Genomic DNA, 18,826 nt, shown 5'->3' with positions numbered 1-18,826 from the left:
ACGCGAGTTCTGATTGGTTTCTGCTTTTCCGTTTTCTGCTTTTCTGCCAAGGTGTGAATCCGCTTTTAGGGAGTTAAGAATGAGGGGAATAATCGACTGTGATTAAGGGTCGACAGGCGACATGGTGGAGACGCCTATCGGCCGGCCGGGAATTACAGATTCTTATTTTCCAGATATTAGCAAAAATATTGAATAAATCTTATTAAATTTAGGATATTCTTAATCAGTAAGCTCATTTGTAGTCCTCTAAAGAGCTATTTTATGAAAAAAAGATGAAAATAAAATTTATAATATAACTTGGGGGAATGCGCAGCTAGTAACGGGTAAGGTTGGGTTAGCCAGGAGTCCGTATTTTATTTATTATAAATTTTTCAGAGCAAAAATGCAAAATCCGACTCTTTGGCGGACTACTTTATTATATCAAGAATATATTAAAAAAAAAAAACCAAAGTTATGTCACTTATTTTATGAAATATCTGGACGATAAGATTCTCACTAGATTCATAAGGAGCAGGGGAAATTTCTGTGGTAACATGCTGACTGCTTGACAAGGAGAGAGCATCATTCCATCTTTGTCTCTCTTACATCGCATATGTAGTAGCGTCCATGTAGGTACAAACACTAATACGTGAGCACACGGATGCAAATATTGAGAGATAATGTCAGCAAAAAGGCTATCATATTATTTTTATTTTTTTGTATATGTATGCATATGTAAATAAAGAACAAAAATAAAAACTATTTTAAATAATAAGAATTTATTTGTGTGTGTGTGTGTGTAATTAAAAATTAATAAAAAAATTAAAAAATCAATTTATATACCATATATTTTTTTTATATCATATAAAAAAATCTTAGAAATGTACTTAAATTTTTCGTAGATCCTCGATTTTTTTCATTGCTTCTAAACATTCAGCTAAAAGAGCAGTTGAGACTATTCAAATAAAAAATATTTTATCTTATTTTTTGCAAATAATATAATATATTTTTTATTTAGGAGTCCAAAAATATATGTTACGCATAAGTTATTTATAATTTTCGTTCAAATTAAGAGAATATTGTATTGAATATATTGTAATGCATATACACATTAATTTTCATTAATTTACTTGTTTAACAAAAACATGGTTTTTTGATAATAATTTAAAATTATTTCTGCTCAGTGATTTTTAAATAGCCGCAGTATATTGACGGTGCAAAGGTAGCATAATCAATTGTTTTTTAAATGAAAACTGGAATGAAGGAATTGATTAAAGCTGTTTTAATTTGTAGATTTAAAATTTAAATTTTAAGTTAAAATTCTTAAAAGAAATTATGGGACGAGAAGACCCTATTAAATTTAATATAATTTTTTTATTTAAGGAAATAAATTTTATTTTAATGATTATATTTTATTGGGAGAATAATTAAATAAAATGAACTTTAATTTAAAGATAATTTTAACATTAATTAATGAAATTTTTATAAAGGATTGATTATTAAATTAAGAAAAATTTTTTTTTTTTATAATAATTATAAAAATTAATTACCTTAGGGATAACAGCGTAATATTTTTAGAAAGATCATATTAATAAAAATGATTGCGACCTCGATGTTGAATTAAAATAAAAATTAAATAAAGAAGTTTAATATTTTAGTCTGTTCGACTAATAAAATTTTACATGATTTGAGTTCAGATCGGTGTAAGCCAGATCGGTTTCTATCTATAATAAAATTAAGAAAATTTTGTACAAAAGGACTTTTTTTTAAATTATATTTTTTTTAATGAATAAATTTAATTGATCAAATATATGTAAATAAATAAAATTACTTTGGCAAAATTTAAGTGTATTAAATTTAGAATTTTAATGATGTATAATAGAAAAAAGTTATACAAGTAATAATTTGTCAAAATTTAAGATTATATTTTTATAGTGCGTTAAATATATTAAGATTGTTAATTTTGTTATTAATTATATTAGTTGGGGTAGCTTTTTTAACTTTATTGGAACGAAAAATTTTAAGATATGTACAAATTCGTAAAGAACCTAATAAGGTGGGATTTATAGGATTATTTCAACCTTTAAGTGATGCTATTAAATTACTTAATAAAGAATTATTTTATGTATATAAATCTAATTATAATTTTTTTTATTTATGTCCTATAATTAGATTTGTTTTAATAATAATATGATTGGTATTTTCTTACATTACTAATATTTATTTTTTAAATTATTCTATTTTATTAATAATTGTTTTTATAACTAATAGAGGGTATGTTATAATTTTTATGGGATGATCAGCTAATTCGATTTATTCAATAATAGGGGCAATACGATCAGTTTCACAAATATTATCATATGAAGTAAGATTTATTTTAATTATTTTAGTAATATGTTATATTATTTTAGTAATATAAATTATGTTATTATATTAGTAAGAGAGAGATATTCTTTTTTTGATTTTATTAATTATCAATTTTATTTATAATATATAGTAGTTTTATATCCTTTGTTTATTATAGTTTTTATTAGGATTTTAGCTGAATTAAATCGAAGTCCTATAGATTTTATCGAAAGTGAGTCAGATGATTTAATATTGAATATTTTAGGGGTGGGTTTACATTAATTTTTTTATCTGAATATCGAATAATTATTTTTTTTAGATTAATTAGAATTTATATATTTAGGAATTTATTAAAATATTCAATAATTTTAACTTTTATTTTAATTAATATTTTATGTAGAATAGTAATTTTTATACATGGAATACTTCCTCGAATACAATATGATAAATTAATATATTTATGTTGGAAAATTATTTTACCAATAATTTTGGTTTATATTTTATTAATTTTTGGATTTAAATTTATATTATTAATAATAATTTAGTAAAAAAAATTAAATGTTTAAAAGTTAATAGAAAAGTAAAATTTCTTTAATATGTTTTCAAAACATAAACTTAAATTCAAGATTATTAACTTAATTTAATAGTAATTTATAAAAAATTTAAATATTAAATATAATTATTTTTAATATTTTAAATTTATTTATAATAATAAATTTTAAAATATTTATTTAAAAATAATTAAATCGCAAATTTTTATTAGGAAAGGTAATAAGATAAAATAAAGAAAGTAACATAATGATAAAATTTGTCTAATAATGATAAAAGGTTGAGCTCCTGCTCATGTTAATAGAAAAAAAATATTAATGAAAATTCAAAATAAATATTGATTTAAAGGATAAAATGATAATGAATTAAATTTTATAGAAATTAGAGGTAAAAAATATAAGATAATAATTGATGATAATAATGCAATTACACCTCCTAATTTGTTAGGGATAGATCGGAGGATAGCATAAACATATAGAAAATATCATTCAGGTTGAATATGAATTAAAAATGTATTTTATAAATAAATGAAATATTATATATATATAATATATATATATAAGTGTATATATATATATATATATATATATATATATATATATATACAGATATGAAAGAACTTACGAGTAACGTATGATGGCTCAATGCAAGAATATTTAATCACGTAAAAAACTTGAGTTCAAATATATCAATATCAATTTTTTTATAATATATTAGAATATAGAAAATCATAGAAATATATTTTTTATATAGGCGATAAACTTAAAAATTTGATATTGAAAATATTTTAATCATTTTACAACTACACACACTATAAATATATAAATGCAAAATACTTCCGTAAATAAATTTCAATAAATCAATTGCACACATGCACACAGCTGGTATGTAGATTTTTATTAAATTTATTTTCTGAATTATTTTACACTTATATATATGTAGTAAAAATATTTTTTATTGATATATTTGAACTCTAATTTACTGGATGATATACTGAACATCCTTGCATTGATTATATATTACTCAACGGTACGTTCTTTCACGTTATAAGTTATTGAAGCAAATTATACAATAGCATCAATAATCAAAAAGAAATCAAGAATAATCAACATATCCCTTATATAATATATATATATATATATATATATATATATATATATATATACGCACATATGTGCATAAGGATATATAAAATTTATAAAAAGTAGGTACTTATTAGCCTTGCTACGCTACTGCCTTCTGCTACGGAAGGCCAGAAAGCATTTTCAGGCGGCATCTCGCGTATACCGGCACGGTAGAGGAACAAGGAGAACACGTGATTATCGGTCCTTGTCTCTCTACGGTGCGTCCGCGTGAGCAATGCAATGGTGTATGTACGTGTACAGACATGCACCACTACATAAAACCCGAGAATTGGTTTCTCGGCGTTGGCAACACTGAAATCGGAGTTTCGCGTTGTCACCGCGCGAGGTCTCCAACATCAATTCGGAGTTTGGCCGACCGACCTGTCGACCCTTAATTATAACGCAAGCGTTAAAAAATTACAGAATAGGCCTACTAATTAGATTTAACGAGTTAAACTCCGGTTAAAGCGAGTTGTGGAACTGGGCCTTAGTCAATCAACTTGCAATTTTTTTGTAAGAAAAAAACCATCAATAGGAACAGGCAATAGAAAATATCCACCAAATTGCATAGTTTTCCACGTTTTTATCCTAGGGTAAAAGTTACACGATCATCCTGTTGCACTACTAAGGACCCTAGAAATTACTTCTAGAGACTCTAGTTTGTACCTACGGCTGCGTTCGGAAACATCACTTGTGTGTACACGAACTCACACTACCCGTTCGGAAATCTTCGATGTGTACTCGAGTGTTTTCGGGTGAATTGTTTGGAAAAAGAAGGAATCACACTGGTGTGCCACCAAATCATTCGTCGAAATACAAAAGGAAGTTAGTGGGATTCGATAGGTTTGTTCGCGTCGCATGCTCCAACTTGCTCCTTTTTATTTCAATGCGCTCGTATTGGTCTAATTCGAGGAGCGCACCAATACGAGCGCATTGGAGTAAGAAGGAGCATGTTGGGGCATGCGACGCGAACAAACCTGATATGTTTACATTTTTTATTTTACTAGCTGAAACACATAACCTCTTTTTCTGTTTATAGTGAAAGCAAAGATCAGTAATGCATCAATAAAATACAAAGTCCGTAAATGAACGACGGGAGGGGAAAGAAGGTCGTCGCATGAGCCGCCATTTTGGGATCACAAAGTTAAGTGTGTTGTATGTCGGTGTGTGCGACATACGAAGTGTTAGTGAAAAAAAACTATAGTTGAACAGCGGTCCGGTGGCTGGATTGGCGGCGCCATATTGGGACAAAATACTGAAATATGAATGCGACGACCTTATTACTTCCCCTCCCGTCGTTCATCTACGGACCTTGATAAAATATTACTTTAATAAAAGGATAGCATCAAGCTGTAATGAATACTAATTTCCTGTTATTTGATTCAAAACGGGGATATAATTGTTCAATATATAAATATGTATATATATATTTATTTATATATTTATATATTTATATTTTATATTTATATATTTATATATAATATAAATGTATATATATATGTATTTATTAATATGTATTTATATATAACACAAAACGCGTACAAATATATACGCATCCGTTCGGAAACACTACACACACCCAAGAACACACTGTATCCCCTCTATTTCTCCACTGAAATCACGAAACCACACCAAGTGTGTAGTTTCCGAACGCAGCTTACCTCTTTTCCTCTTACTTTATAACTACGGGCTAGATGGTGCCACCTTGGCTTTCCCCTTCCCTTATATTTTCAATAAAAAAATCTTCCTATCTCAAGCATAACATTGTCTAGTTTACCCGGTATAAGTTATCATGGCTACTTCAGTGAGCACAAATCCATCTACGTTATTGCCTTTGGGTAAAATAATCATTTTATATGTAAACTTTTTCTTTAAATTTTCCTTTTTAAAAAGTTATGTATTTCTTTTTATGTATACCTCTGAAGCGTGTGCATGAACAACTGATTTACACCATTGATCATTATTTGCAGAACTAGTTGATAAATGCATCGGTTCCAGAATACATATCATAATGAAAAACGACAAGGAGATTGTAGGAACACTACAAGGTTTTGACGATTTCGTTAACATGTTGTTGGAGGACGTAACGGAAAGCGAGGCAACCCCGGAAGGTCGTAGAGTCACAAAGTTGGATCAGATCCTTCTCAACGGCAGCAACATTACTATGGTCATTTTTTATTGCTATCTAATGTTGCATTTAAATTTTAAGAGATGCAAGATTTTTAGAGTAGATTATTCTTTTGGCACATAAAGTAAAACAGAAATTATTCAAGCGAGGATTTTTATAATTTATTTATTTCTTTTATTTCAGTTGGTACCTGGTGGTGAAATGCCAGATACGTAAAATTGACTTTCAACACATCGTACCAAGCTATCATTCTCTCAGGATTTATTCCTATTTTAATATATTTATATTAGGATACAAATGGTAATTTTTTTAAGCTATGTATCACAAATAAATCTTTTGTATGCTTAAGTTTGTTTCCATAGGTAAATAAATATTAACAATTGATTATAAGAGATCGAGTTTACTGATTATTTCATTTAGCGTTGGTCTATCAGCAATATCCTGCGACCATGCTGCTTTGAACAGTTCCTTGTATCTTCCACTAAACTCATCGTCGAGGGTTTCGCATTTAGGACGCGTGCCTTTTACAGAGATATATATAATAGTGTGGGTGTGCAATCCATGGAAGGGTACTTCTCGAGATAGCATTTGCCAAGCCACGATTCCTAGCGAGTAAACATCAGCGGCAAATGTAGGTTCATCTCCTCTGAGCATTTCTGGTGCCATGTAACCTGGTGTACCCTGATAGAGAGATAAAAGTTTTTTTTTTTTTTTAAATAGATTCTTCATTAAATATACAGGGTGTTCCATTTTAAAAAATAGCTTAAAGAATTAAAAACTGTTAGTAAATTTTTCAAAAATAATATATAGGGTGTTTCAGGAGGAATGGTCAGCATTCTAAGATATGATTGTATGTACATACATACACATTATTTTAAGCAAAAAAGTTTATATAAACATGTATCCTATTTTGGATGATTATAAGGATACAATAGAGTAAAGGTTGTACCTATGATTGATAGTTGTACTATTATTTAGGTAACTTATTATGAGATAGGTTCTCAATATGAGAGAGATAGCGTCTTAGTAACGACACCGTGCATTTGAAATGTGTGACGCTTGTGTCGCTTACTTCGTCGAATAAACAGATCCAATTGTGTATCAATGGGCACCGACCAGCGACAGCGAACAGACGAGGACACGCTGATTTGTCACGGAAGCAAAATCACAAATTTGTCCGCACTAGATTTAAAGTACGTTAAATTTTATAAAATTTGTTTTGAATGTTGTAAAATATCAATAAATTCGTCGCTAATATAGACTATATTTTATGATACTAGTGCACATTATAGTGTTTTATAAGTGAAACAAAATGTTTTTTGTTGAATCTCTGTCAAATGGTAAACTCTTAATAAGAGATACTGAAGGTCTCGTAATATGAGATATCTTATATTAGGAACCATTTTTTGTAATGTAGATAATTGATTATTTTGAGATTATTTTATGTTTTTAGATACAAGAGTTTATAAATATAAGTCTAATAAATAATATAATTAAAGCTATATATATTTTTAAATTTTATTGTTGGTTCTGAAGATTCAACACTGTAAAAGGTTTAAAATTAAGATTAGTAATAATAAAAACATTTATTTTTATAAACAACTAAGAATAAATTCTCTGTAAAGGTCTCGGGTTCGATTCCCGATTCAGCGACTTTCGGATCTATATTTTTCTCTCGCATTTATTTATTTATTTCCGTAGGGGGGTTAAGGGGTTTTTGAAATTAAATCTCAACTATGAGATTATTTCAAACTTTAAAAATCTTGGTAGTATACCGAGAATAACACGTGCCTTATGCACGGTTTATTTTTCAACGAAAATTTTGTTTCGTTGAAAATGTGCGCAGTAATAACCGCGTATGGCTCTTTTACGCCTTTCTAGTGATTTAGATTTATTTTTATCTATATCTTTTATTTTTGGTGTTAATAAAAATGAAACTAAGTTTACCTAATTTGAGACAGTATCTCATATAATTAGGATCAGCTAGTATCTCTTATTAGGAGACCTTTTGGTTTTGCCAAAAACTGACTTACTTTAATCAAACCTATATATATTAAACTTTGAACGAGATATAACTTTTATTGAATTAGGATTCCTAAAACTACATGAAATGACGATTAAAAACAGTATATAAATACTTTCCTAATTGCATATATTTTGGAAATAATTAAGAAAATGTAAATGGCATCTCATAATAGGCACCTTTACCCTATATCCAATTTTAAGAACGTATACATTTATTAATTTAGCTGTTTAGCTATTTAGCAGAACCAAATGCTATGAAACAATTATATTAAATTTTCCTGTTACCATGGTTATTAATACGTAAACATTAGATCACGTTTGACATAAGTTTTATGTTAGTTTGAAATTTTTTGTTTCTGATGTAATTAAAATGTCTCATTCACTTAAATCAAAATTATTATTAATTAATTGAAGTTATTGGTTTTAATTAATTAAACTTAATCTTTTCATTTAAAAATAGTATCTAAGAAGTTTCAACGCGTGCTTTCTCGCCTCTAAAGTCACAATCTAACATGCGCAACTATTCAAAATAGAATGTATATTTATATCTCCATTTTTGCTTAAAAGAATGTGTACAATTACATTCTAAAATGCTGATCATTTCTCCTGAAACACCCTGTATATAATAGTAAAAATATATAATAATAGTAATCGCAGTATTTTTACTGTTATCTAAATAAAATTATATAGATGATCATTGATAGATGAAATTTTGACGTCATCTTATCTTTATATAATTAATAAAAATATGTATTATCTATATTTGCATTAGATAAAAAAAGTATTATTTTTACTAAATTATCTAGAATAATTTTCAGATAATTTTGGTTTAGAGTCATAACACATAAAAATACTTAAAGGTAGTAGAACTTAAGCAGTATATAAGCGATAAAACTTTATAAATAAAAATATAAATACATATATTTTTATCGCATTTTATAATTTACATTTTTCTTATAACGTATTTATACATAAGCAGTTCTTAAAAATTATTATCTAGAAAATTATCTAGACGAATCGTCATATTTTATTTATAGATATATTTAACATAAAATCATCTTTATCTTGTGTCTTGTAAGATAAATTTACATATTTTTATCTCATCTTTAATGAAGATAATTTTGTTTTATAAGTATATATATATATATACTAAATATAAATTTAGATAAAAGATAAAATTTTATATGGCGATTTATCTAGATAATTTCTAGATAATATTATTTTTAAGACCGCGTATGTAAACACAATTATAAAAAAAATATAAATTATAAAAGGTATATAAAAATAAATTTTTATTTATAAATTTTTATCGTTTATACTGTTTAAGCTTTATTGCTTATTAAGTATCTTTATGTGCTATGACTCTAAATCAAATTATTTGAACATTATTCTAGATAATTTAATAAAGATAATACTTTTTTTTTATTTAAAATATAGATAAAACACACATTTTTATTATCTATATAAAGATAAGATAACACCAAAGTTTCATCTAGAGATGATCATCATCTATATAATTTTATGTAGATAACAGCAAACACTGATAACAATAATAAACATATTTGCTTACCCGTAACTTAATCGAAACGTGCGGTTCGCCGATCAGGATAGAGCTACCGAAATCCGTAAGCTTGGCCCGATCTTCGGCAGTCATCAGGATATTAGTCGCGCTGACGTCTGCGTGTATCACCGAGGAAATGTGACAAAATTGGAGTGCCTGGGCGACGTCTCGCCAGATGGAAACGCGCTTTTCCTTCTCGAGAACCGATTCTTGCAGTCTGTCTTGCAACGACGTGCCGCACAATTCCATCGTTATCATCGATAAGCTGTTGCCTTGTTCTACCTTCAATATCTTCACGATATTAGCATGTCGCAGAGCAGCTGCGTGCTTCTCCGAGTTTATTATTTCGTCGTCGTTTCGTTTACATTCAATTATCTTGGCTGCTACTTGACTCCCTAAAAAAAGAGAAAACTGTACAGTGTTCCATAGGAAATTCCGGAAACTAATTAGCTGTCATTTTTTAATGCATGCAGTTATTGAGAAAACAAAAATTGTGTTGAAAAGAGAAAAGTCTACAGTTTTTAATGGATATAAATAAAATGTTTGTATTTTATTTTATAATATTGAAAAAATTGCAGTTTATTTTATTGAAAATTACAGTTGATTTTATTGAAAAAAGTAATGAAAAAAGTGCTAATATTCACATATGTAAACTAATGATAAATATTTTCGAAGTGCGCACCATTTGAATTTGTACAAAATTCTGTTCTTTTACGAAAACTCTAGTAAGAACTTTTTTAACATATTATTTTTAATGTTATGATCCTTTTAATAGCTGCTATTAAATCTGGCACTGTTTAAAATACTTATCATTAGTATATGTGCTTATTAGCACTTTTTTTCATTACTTTTTATCAATAAAATAAACTAATATATAAAATAAACTGAGACAAGAAGAAACTGATATATAAACATTTTATTTATATTCATTAAAAACTGCAAACTTTCTTCTTTCCAACACAATTTTTGTTAATTTCTTCAATAATTACATGTATTGAAAAATGACAGCTGATTAGTTGTATAATGTAAATTATTGCGCCCTTCTTTCAATTTTCTAATTTTTTGTAGGGTGTGAAATGACACATAATTAGAATTTTGTCAAAAAGGATTGAAATACCTTTATAAAACGCCTTGTACACGGTGCCGAAAGCACCTGTACCTAACACAGGACGATGTTTCTTCGGTAAACCATCCCTTAATAATCTGATTCTATTAGGGGTGTCAAGATTGAACGGCGACGACGGCTCTTCGTTCTTCACAACTTTTAGGAAATTGGGAGTTTTTGGACTTGATGTTCTACTAAATTATTACTCACGATTATTTATTTTGCTCGATAATAATAAAGATATGTTTAAGCTCACCTAATATTTGATACACTTTCGAATGGCCGGGGTGACAGATGTTTCAACGTAGGCATTAATCTTCGCGGCGAAGCCATTATTTATCTTTAATTTGAATTGTGTGCATAATAATTTCTATACATAAAATATAGAAATGAATACTTCCTGCATAGAAAACTCTGTTAACTTTCCATTGTAATAAACTTATGTAAAAAACAAGATTTTTCCGTTAAAATTCTACTCTCATCTGTATGTGTGCAAATACATTGAAGGGCGATAGGTAAAACATCTTTCTTTATTATTATATATAGACAGTTCTTTTTATTATTATATATATATATAGACAGTCTACAGATACATTCTTTATAGCGCGCAAAAGATAATTTTGAATTTATACTATTTTGAAATATTTATGATCTTTTTTGACGTAAAAAAATCAATTAAGGAGTAATAATGGGAAATTGGAATGAATAAAACATCAAACAGAGTGCAATTAAAATAGATTTTATTTCTTCAGTCACTAAAATTTAAGAGGTAAATCAGCTACTGAGAGCCTATTGCTAATTATTATTTATTTTCATTCTTTTTTTTTTTAATACTGTACATTAATTAGATTATTTACAATTGTTCTATCGCTCTGCATCAATTCGTCATTATAATATAATATAATGCAATCTGCATTACAAATTTCTGTCTGTTATTAACATTGAATTGCTCGTCTAGATATCGTCTTGGTTTTCGAGCAAATTCTGCTTGCTATCACAATGATTAAGAGAGTATCAGGGTTCCTGTTTCCTCCTCTCTGTGGAACTCTCTATTCTACTAATTAATTAACAATCAATATATATATGTATATCCCGTGATCTAAGCGACTTTATAGAGATTTAGTATAATATTTAACGTACTCTAAAGAGAATGAAAATAGAATATATCATCTATATATATATTTTCTTAGTTGAAAATAGTTTATTCAATCAACTATATATAGCCTTCTACTTTTCTCTCACCAGCCTTATTCTTTATTATAGGCTCCGAATCACTCAATTGTAGCATCATTGATTGCTTAGTGTTGCTGGAAGCGCATGCTTCTTTTGAATTTTTAAACATATGTAAAATTAGATTAAAATCAATATAAATAAATATATGTATATGTATTTTGCGAATTTTTATAGATTTGATAGGATTCATGTGCAATACGTTTTATTAAATTACGTAAAAAAAACATTCTAATTTTGACCGCGATTTGCAGGATTCGTATAATCATTGAAAAATTCCTAAGTGATTTTTCAATGGAAGAGCCATTCGTACAAGGATTTAAAGAGTTAAAAATCTGAACGTGTATAAATGCGTGTAGATATAGAAATAATATATATGTATATATATATATATATATATATATATATATATATATATATGTGTATATATTGTAAGAAATTATCTATCTTTAAGTATTCTCTTGCAAAAAATATAAGTACTTGTGCAAGTCAATGAGATATATCAGTTGCTTATGACCAGTACTAAAAATATATAGTTTACGTTATGTATATTATAGATTTTCAGTACTGGCAGTATATATCGGAACATGCCTATAATATATATATACAATACAGTGGCATATTTTTCATGAAGGGGAATTACTGGGGGTTTTAGCCCATCAAAATCCGACTAAGTTATCAACATTTTTTCATTTTAAAGTACTTATGTCCCAGATAGCAAGCGTACGTCATTTTAACGTTTAATGACGTCAGTTTGCTATACTTGAGGTTTTATTAAGTAAATAAAAATATAGTTCATGTTAAGTATAAATTTGATTCAATGTAATCGCCCTTTAGATCATGGAAGAGGAATTGCCCAGCAAATACCTCTCATGGAACGAATGTGTGTCCAACATTGGTGCGAGAGAGAAAGCAGGTAATAACTCCCAATCGCCTGTAATGCGCACGTGCTGATATATTGTTGCCATGGTTACCTAAGGTTTGTTCGCGTCGCATCCCCCAACATGCTCCTTTTTACTCCAATGCGCTTGTATTGGTGCACTCCTCGAATTGGAACAATACGAGCGCATTGAAGTAAAAAGGAGCAAGTTGGGGCATGCAACGCGAACAAACCTCTATATTAACTTGGCAAGAAAAAAGAAGGATAAAGATGCTTTTACACCTGGTAGCATCTAGAGTAACCCTTGTTTCTTATCAGGAGATGAGGGTATCCAGGATTTTCTGTGTTATAAAAAAATCTAGTATACACTACCGTCAAAAAGTTTAAGACCAAAAAATTTATAAATTTAATTTATTATTTCTACCAAAAAATAATGCAAACTATTTTTACTTTTATGTTACAATATAATCATATAGCTATTAATAAAAAAGAATTTATTACTTTGATCTTAAACTTTTTGACGATAGTGTATGTAGAAATCTATGTCGCAAAAGTCCCACGAAGTGGTCTCGCGAAAGATGGCAACTAGTAGTTAAAAAGTACTATTTTTGGTTGTACTTGGTAGTTGTGATTACAAATAAGTTAACCAACTCTTTTTTTGCAACTGCAATTGCCAAGCAACAACCGAAAATAATTTCAATTAGTAATTGCGATTGGCGACAGGGCATTTGCGATTATTATGTGAAACAAGTCTCATTGTTAGACAAATCAACGTAGATGTTGACATAACCTTTTTCTAACGCGATGATCATGCGAAAGAACCATATATGGCAACAACGATATTAGTATATGTGCATTGCATATGATTGATATAATCACTATATATATATCTTTCTCGCACAGATTTTGAACACAGGCCTGATGCTCAATTTCCCTCTTTTTTTATATGTTATAAAAAATCACTCATTCCTTTTCTTTCCCCCCGAAACAAAATCCCAAATACGCCACTGATACAGTGTATAAATATTCGTGTACGCGCGTGCATAATAAAATATGCAGGTACATGTGTAAGTACTTTTGTGAATTTAAGGATAGCGTACATATACTATATATGTAAATAGGAATCAGAAATCGAAATGTGTGGATTTAAGAAATACAAATGGAAAAATTTGCGAAAACAATGGTATTAATCGGATTATGAAGATCTAACAATAAGATCTTGATATAAATTTATATATTGATCATAATTCGTGAAATTGAAGATATAATCTCGTATCTCTGTTAAATCAAGAATTAATAATAGAATTGAAAGTTTTTCAATATCTATGCGTAATATTATTCAATTAAATGAAGGACGTGCATTGCGAAGTAATTGTAAAGAAGAAACCTTGGAAAATTGAGAAATGTATTGGAACCTAAAAGTCTGAGATATTAAATTGTTTGATGTAGAATTCAATGATTAAAGAAACATATATATATGAAAGAGAGGAAGAAATGATTTGTAAGAATTATGTCTACTTTTCGGCGATTACACCACTTAATCAAACTGTTATTCTCGTAACGCATTTCGATTTTGGCACTATTTCTATGTGCCATTTACATTAACTTTTCCTGAGCATTGTATCGTCGAGTAATCAAACTTGAGGCACTTGCCATTTAATTTCGAAAACGCAAATACAGTCTGGCATATCCATTATCTGGTATTTGCACGAATAATTTAATCGCTTTTAAAGTATACTATAAAGATAAAGTAATGAAATTATATTTTCACGGTTTTACGATAAAAAGCAAATGCAAAAAATGTAGACTCAAAACAGGCATCAAAGAATACAATTGAATATTTGTGCTATCTAATCTAAAAATTTGGAAAATTATGGAATAAAAATACTGTGTATTTTTTGGGATTGAAAACTATAAAATAAGAATTTGATCAAAGTTTGAAGATTCGCGATGCTATGTACGCAAACAAGAATTCATTAGAAGCCCATAGAATATTAATTATATATGTATATATGTATGTTTAATTAAGCAGATATATGTATATGGGAAATTAAAAATCTGCAAAAGCAAGCATTTCCAAGAACAAAAGAAAAAAAAACAAAAATTTGCGGAATCAAAGATTTCTGCAATCAAGAATCCACAAATAAAATTCGACAATTGTCGATATTCTTTACGCTATCATTTATCTAAAATATATTGGACATTACTTCCTATCATAAATCCAACATTAGAACATTATATATCTCAATCTGATGAAAATAGAACTCTGTACTCTCTGACTAATGCTAAACGTTTTAGGAGACCCTGATGTATGAGGCAGGTATACCAGTAAATAGTTTTGAAAAGACAGACGAAAGAATTTTAGAGAATGAGTTTAGAGGGTATATGAGAAAGAGAGAGAGAAAGAGAGAGACATGTAATCGATTAAGGCACAGTCTAACCAGGTAACGGAGCCTCCTCGTAAAAATCGAGCTCGTCTTCAACCTCGTGCTCGGATCCCTTGCTGTCAAGGGCGCGTAGCTCCGCTGCGGTGAAGAAGTGGCTCATCTGAGCGCGCAGTGGCATCATCAGGATGAGGAAGAAGGGTAGAGCTAGGGCTGCCCTCGTACTCTTGACGATCCACAGCACGCTCAGGCACAGGATCTGTATGAGGGTGAAGACATGCATTTTGTAGGTTTGCACGCGCCGCACGTAGTTCGCTGTGCCGTGGTGCTTGACCGGCATAAAGAACAGCTTGATGCGATCGAATAGCTGCACGCCGTTTGTCGATGAGATGCCCATGTACAGGAATACACCCAACAGGACGGACATCGGCACCCGGCGTAATAGAGGCGCCATCAGCACGCTTACGCCTATCAGTATTGCGACCAGAAGGGCGCTCACCCGCTGTTCCTTCACCTCGACGATGTGCGGCTTGTCACCAGGCGCGTGGGTACGTGACATCACGGTCACGGCGGATACATGAGTGAGGGAGCGCACTGATGCAGCGCAGCACCAGGGCGCACCCATCAAACCGCATCCCACATTCATCAGACAGACCACCACGATATCCATGTGGTAGCCGTTGCCCTTACGTAGCTTGCGTTCTTTCTTATCGATGATTAATCTGCGGATATGATGTGTGAGTTAGTCAAAAGCAGATGCATACGCGGTTGATAGCTGTGCTCATACGAAATTTATACTTACTCTGATATTTGAGTCTCCATAAACACCAGGATATAAACTAGCAAAGCTGGCACCATGCAAGCAAGAACCATCCAGACCGGAATAGGTTTTTCAAAACCGGCTGGAGACACGAACCAATTTCTATCGGGTATAGTAGGTGAGAGACCTTCGGGAACTAACAATTTCTCTGTCTTTACCGTAGCCAGATAATCGATTAGAACGAATACAATGATGCTTATGGGCACGCCGAAGTCTCCGAAGGCTCGTCGTGCACTACGGCCCAAGTAATGACTGTTGCGGAAGATTCTTAAGTAGTAGGCACCCAGAAAGGTACCGAGGCAAAGAATAGTACACATCAGAGCAGTGTTGGGTTGATTGATTGGTAATCCGGCGATGTTATGACTCGGTATCAGTTCCTGGGGCTTATCCAAGCGTAGGCTTTCCTCAGTCTCGTTCCATGGCGAATTGGTTATTCGCATTCCGACGACATAGAGCGGATAGATGGTGCTATTGGCATCTGGTCCGAAGCTGTACTCATGGATGAGTGGATTACGCACAAAGTAATTGTAGAGCTTGATGAACGTCTCAACGATATAGAGGATGGAGATCAGCCCGGTGAAAATCTCTTCGGTAAAACGTGTGAAGAGTCGCACAAGAACCGAACCTTCGACGCAGGCGATCACCACGGCAATGATGCCCATCCAAGCGCCAACGTATACCCGCACGGTAAGGAATTCGAGGTCGTTTGCTATGCAAAAGTTGTACAAGCTCTCGTCGAAGAGTAACAACGGGCCGGTCGTGCCGATGATTACTAATGGTTGGGTTGCAAACAAAGCCATCACCACCCCCGTCCATGATCCGGAAACTAAGGTTTCAGAAATGCCAATCACATTCTGCGTTTTATCACTCAATAGACCGCCAAATGTGATAGCGGTGCACAACGCGGCGAAATACATGAAGATGGCTGCTGCGAGGCAGGAAGAGCTCAGCCCATCTGTAAAGTCGGACAGATAATGGGGATAGCGACGCTTGATATCATTGATGAGGCCACCGAATGGTCGTCTAGTGCGTCGTAGGGGATCGTCTTCCGGAAGCTTCTTTTCCTCTTCGCCAGCTAAAAGAGCTATTCATTGACGTGATTAGTTGTGTAAGAACGTAGGATATAAGATATCATATTTAAGGCTTCTGCACACTCGATTGCCAAGTTCGCGTTGACAACTAATTCAAAACGGTGGAAATAAAAATCTCTATATTGTTTTGTCGAAATAAAAGATGTATAATAATAAACAAAAATAATATAATTAATAAATAATATGATTTTGTTTATTAATAAATAAGTAAAAATGACATTTTAACAAGCCAAAAGATTCTTGCGACGTACAGCGTTATTTTTCATTTTAGTGCAGTGTTTAAAATAATTGTCGTAGTGTTAAAATATACCGAAGACTCTCATTTTGGCATAATTTAATATGTGAAAGCAAATATTAATTTTTTTTTCGATACCTGTTAAACAGTTAGTTTTCGTCCTTATGGTTAGGCTCAATTTAATTCGACATATACATGTTATTTATTGATAACCCAAGCAAAAGGAGAGTTTTCGGTATATTTCACAAGTGTGTTCTATCCATTTCAATCGGTATTTTATTGAAAAACATTTTTATTTTCACGTACGTCGCAAGAATTTCTATGGTATATTTTCTTGCTTCTGACGTCATCAATCCAAGATGGTCGCGATGGGTATCCAGGAGCCTTAAGAGATTTAAAGAACTGGTCTTTGGAGAAATTACCTTTCTTCACAGTCGCCTCGCTTTGCTCCGGCTTGCCCTTCTCTTCGAGCGCTTTCGCCTTCCTCTTTCTGATAGCTTCGCTTTTCGCCTTAAGCTCGTTAAACGGCAATAAGGCTTGTCTCTCCCAGTCACCAGGTGGCAACACGATCGAATCATCCAAAAACTCGTTAATGGCCGATAATAGCTCTCGTCTCTCGTTCGCTTTGTAAGCAATTTTGTGAAACGATGTGTTCGCCATCAGGGTGGAGATCGACCGACCGATCTCGTGATAGTCCAAATCCGCATTTCTTGGCCCCAGCAGAGTAAACATAAATCTGACCGGTATTGTGACCTCCGTAATGGACGGTATCAGCACACCCTCGGCCAATCGGACGAAGGCTATTGTCGGCTGGTCCAGAAAATCGACGGCGCCAACGAGGACAACCGTTGCTTCGGCACCAGCCGGGATCCTCTTCAGAATGTAATCATTATGGGTGCTCTTTTTTAGGTCCTCGTTACTGCTCGTGTACGTTAATTCCTCCTTTACGTCGATCGTGGTGTGATTGCTGTCGAGCGCCAGATTCGATGCTATAATCTTCGGCTTCGCGTCGTGCAGATTCTGTCGGGTATTTTGAAATTTTTTTTAGAGAGTTGTCTGAGAATTCTTTGATTCCGTCGAAGAAACTATATAGATTTTTCGCGAGAAAATTCTAAATATATTTATTAATATCTTGAAACTAGAGCACCTATATCATTATAAGTAGTTTGGCATCAAATATAGAAGAATAAATATTAAAATTATTTCTGTTAATTATTAATATAAAAATTGGTAAATATCCATAAAAAGTAATATCTTATAATTCATTTTGAGATATATTTTTCGGAGTAGAATCTTGAGTTCATATTCTTTAATAATAAAAAAAAATAATATAACATATTTTTGTACTTACATATTATATAATTATAAT

At 31.1% G+C, this 18,826-nt stretch overlaps 3 protein-coding genes across 11 annotated transcripts in view; 1 reads left to right on the top strand and 2 right to left on the bottom strand.

The window, feature by feature from the left end:
- Positions 1-5,703: 5,703 nt before the first annotated feature.
- On the top strand, positions 5,704-6,518 carry LOC114939391 (U6 snRNA-associated Sm-like protein LSm5). The gene is made up of 3 exons (XM_029313685.2): positions 5,704-5,836; positions 5,969-6,165; positions 6,310-6,518. Exons 1-3 carry the CDS (start codon positions 5,791-5,793, stop codon positions 6,340-6,342), a joined length of 276 nt encoding a protein of 91 aa, XP_029169518.1. The 5' UTR covers positions 5,704-5,790; the 3' UTR covers positions 6,343-6,518.
- Mos (proto-oncogene serine/threonine-protein kinase mos) lies at positions 6,276-11,514 on the bottom strand. 2 transcript variants are annotated; one of them, XM_029313682.2, is made up of 4 exons: positions 11,074-11,514; positions 10,830-11,011; positions 9,722-10,107; positions 6,276-6,807 (listed from the first exon to the last, which is right to left on the bottom strand). In XM_029313682.2, exons 1-4 carry the CDS (start codon positions 11,148-11,150, stop codon positions 6,511-6,513), a joined length of 942 nt encoding a protein of 313 aa, XP_029169515.1. In that variant the 5' UTR covers positions 11,151-11,514; the 3' UTR covers positions 6,276-6,510. The 2 variants fall into 2 exon arrangements, with proteins under 2 accessions (XP_029169515.1, XP_029169516.1); XM_029313683.2 differs by having other exon boundaries at positions 10,830-11,008.
- Positions 11,515-11,540: 26 nt separating this feature from the next.
- Ae2 (anion exchange protein Ae2) overlaps positions 11,541-18,826 on the bottom strand; it is a 33,943-nt gene continuing 26,657 nt past the window's right edge. For all 8 annotated transcript variants that reach the window (XM_029313718.2, XM_029313717.2, XM_029313719.2 and 5 more), the window contains 3 exons: positions 17,880-18,477; positions 16,114-17,215; positions 11,541-16,033 (listed from right to left, as the gene is read on the bottom strand). In XM_029313718.2, the coding sequence (XP_029169551.1) occupies positions 15,364-16,033; positions 16,114-17,215; positions 17,880-18,477 (2,370 nt within the window). In that variant the 3' untranslated portion in view covers positions 11,541-15,363. The remainder of the gene's footprint in view (positions 16,034-16,113; positions 17,216-17,879; positions 18,478-18,826) is intronic.

The sequence above is a fragment of the Nylanderia fulva genome, unplaced genomic scaffold, assembly GCF_048542155.1.
Source record: "Nylanderia fulva isolate GAGA-0341 unplaced genomic scaffold, ASM4854215v1 Scaffold32, whole genome shotgun sequence".
Classification (NCBI taxonomy): Eukaryota; Metazoa; Arthropoda; class Insecta; order Hymenoptera; family Formicidae; genus Nylanderia; species Nylanderia fulva.
The sequence above is the reverse complement of the archived record's forward strand: the minus strand, read 5'-3'. Positions and strand labels throughout refer to the sequence as shown.

What these genes read in the sequence shown, in the direction of transcription:
- Mos (XM_029313682.2), bottom strand. Translation starts at nt 11,150, where the DNA reads ATGGCTTCGCCGCGAAGATTAATGCCTACGTTGAAACATCTGTCACCC. An exon ending in GTACAAGGCGTTTTATAAAG is followed by an intron (nt 10,108 to 10,829) that starts GTATTTCAATCC and finishes CTCTTTTTTTAG; the next exon opens with GGAGTCAAGTAGCAGCCAAG. An exon ending in ACGTTTCGATTAAGTTACGG is followed by an intron (nt 6,808 to 9,721) that starts GTAAGCAAATAT and finishes TCTCTCTATCAG; the next exon opens with GGTACACCAGGTTACATGGC.
- LOC114939391 (XM_029313685.2), top strand. Translation starts at nt 5,791, where the DNA reads ATGGCTACTTCAGTGAGCACAAATCCATCTACGTTATTGCCTTTGG. An exon ending in ATCTACGTTATTGCCTTTGG is followed by an intron (nt 5,837 to 5,968) that starts GTAAAATAATCA and finishes CATTATTTGCAG; the next exon opens with AACTAGTTGATAAATGCATC. An exon ending in ACGGCAGCAACATTACTATG is followed by an intron (nt 6,166 to 6,309) that starts GTCATTTTTTAT and finishes CTTTTATTTCAG; the next exon opens with TTGGTACCTGGTGGTGAAAT.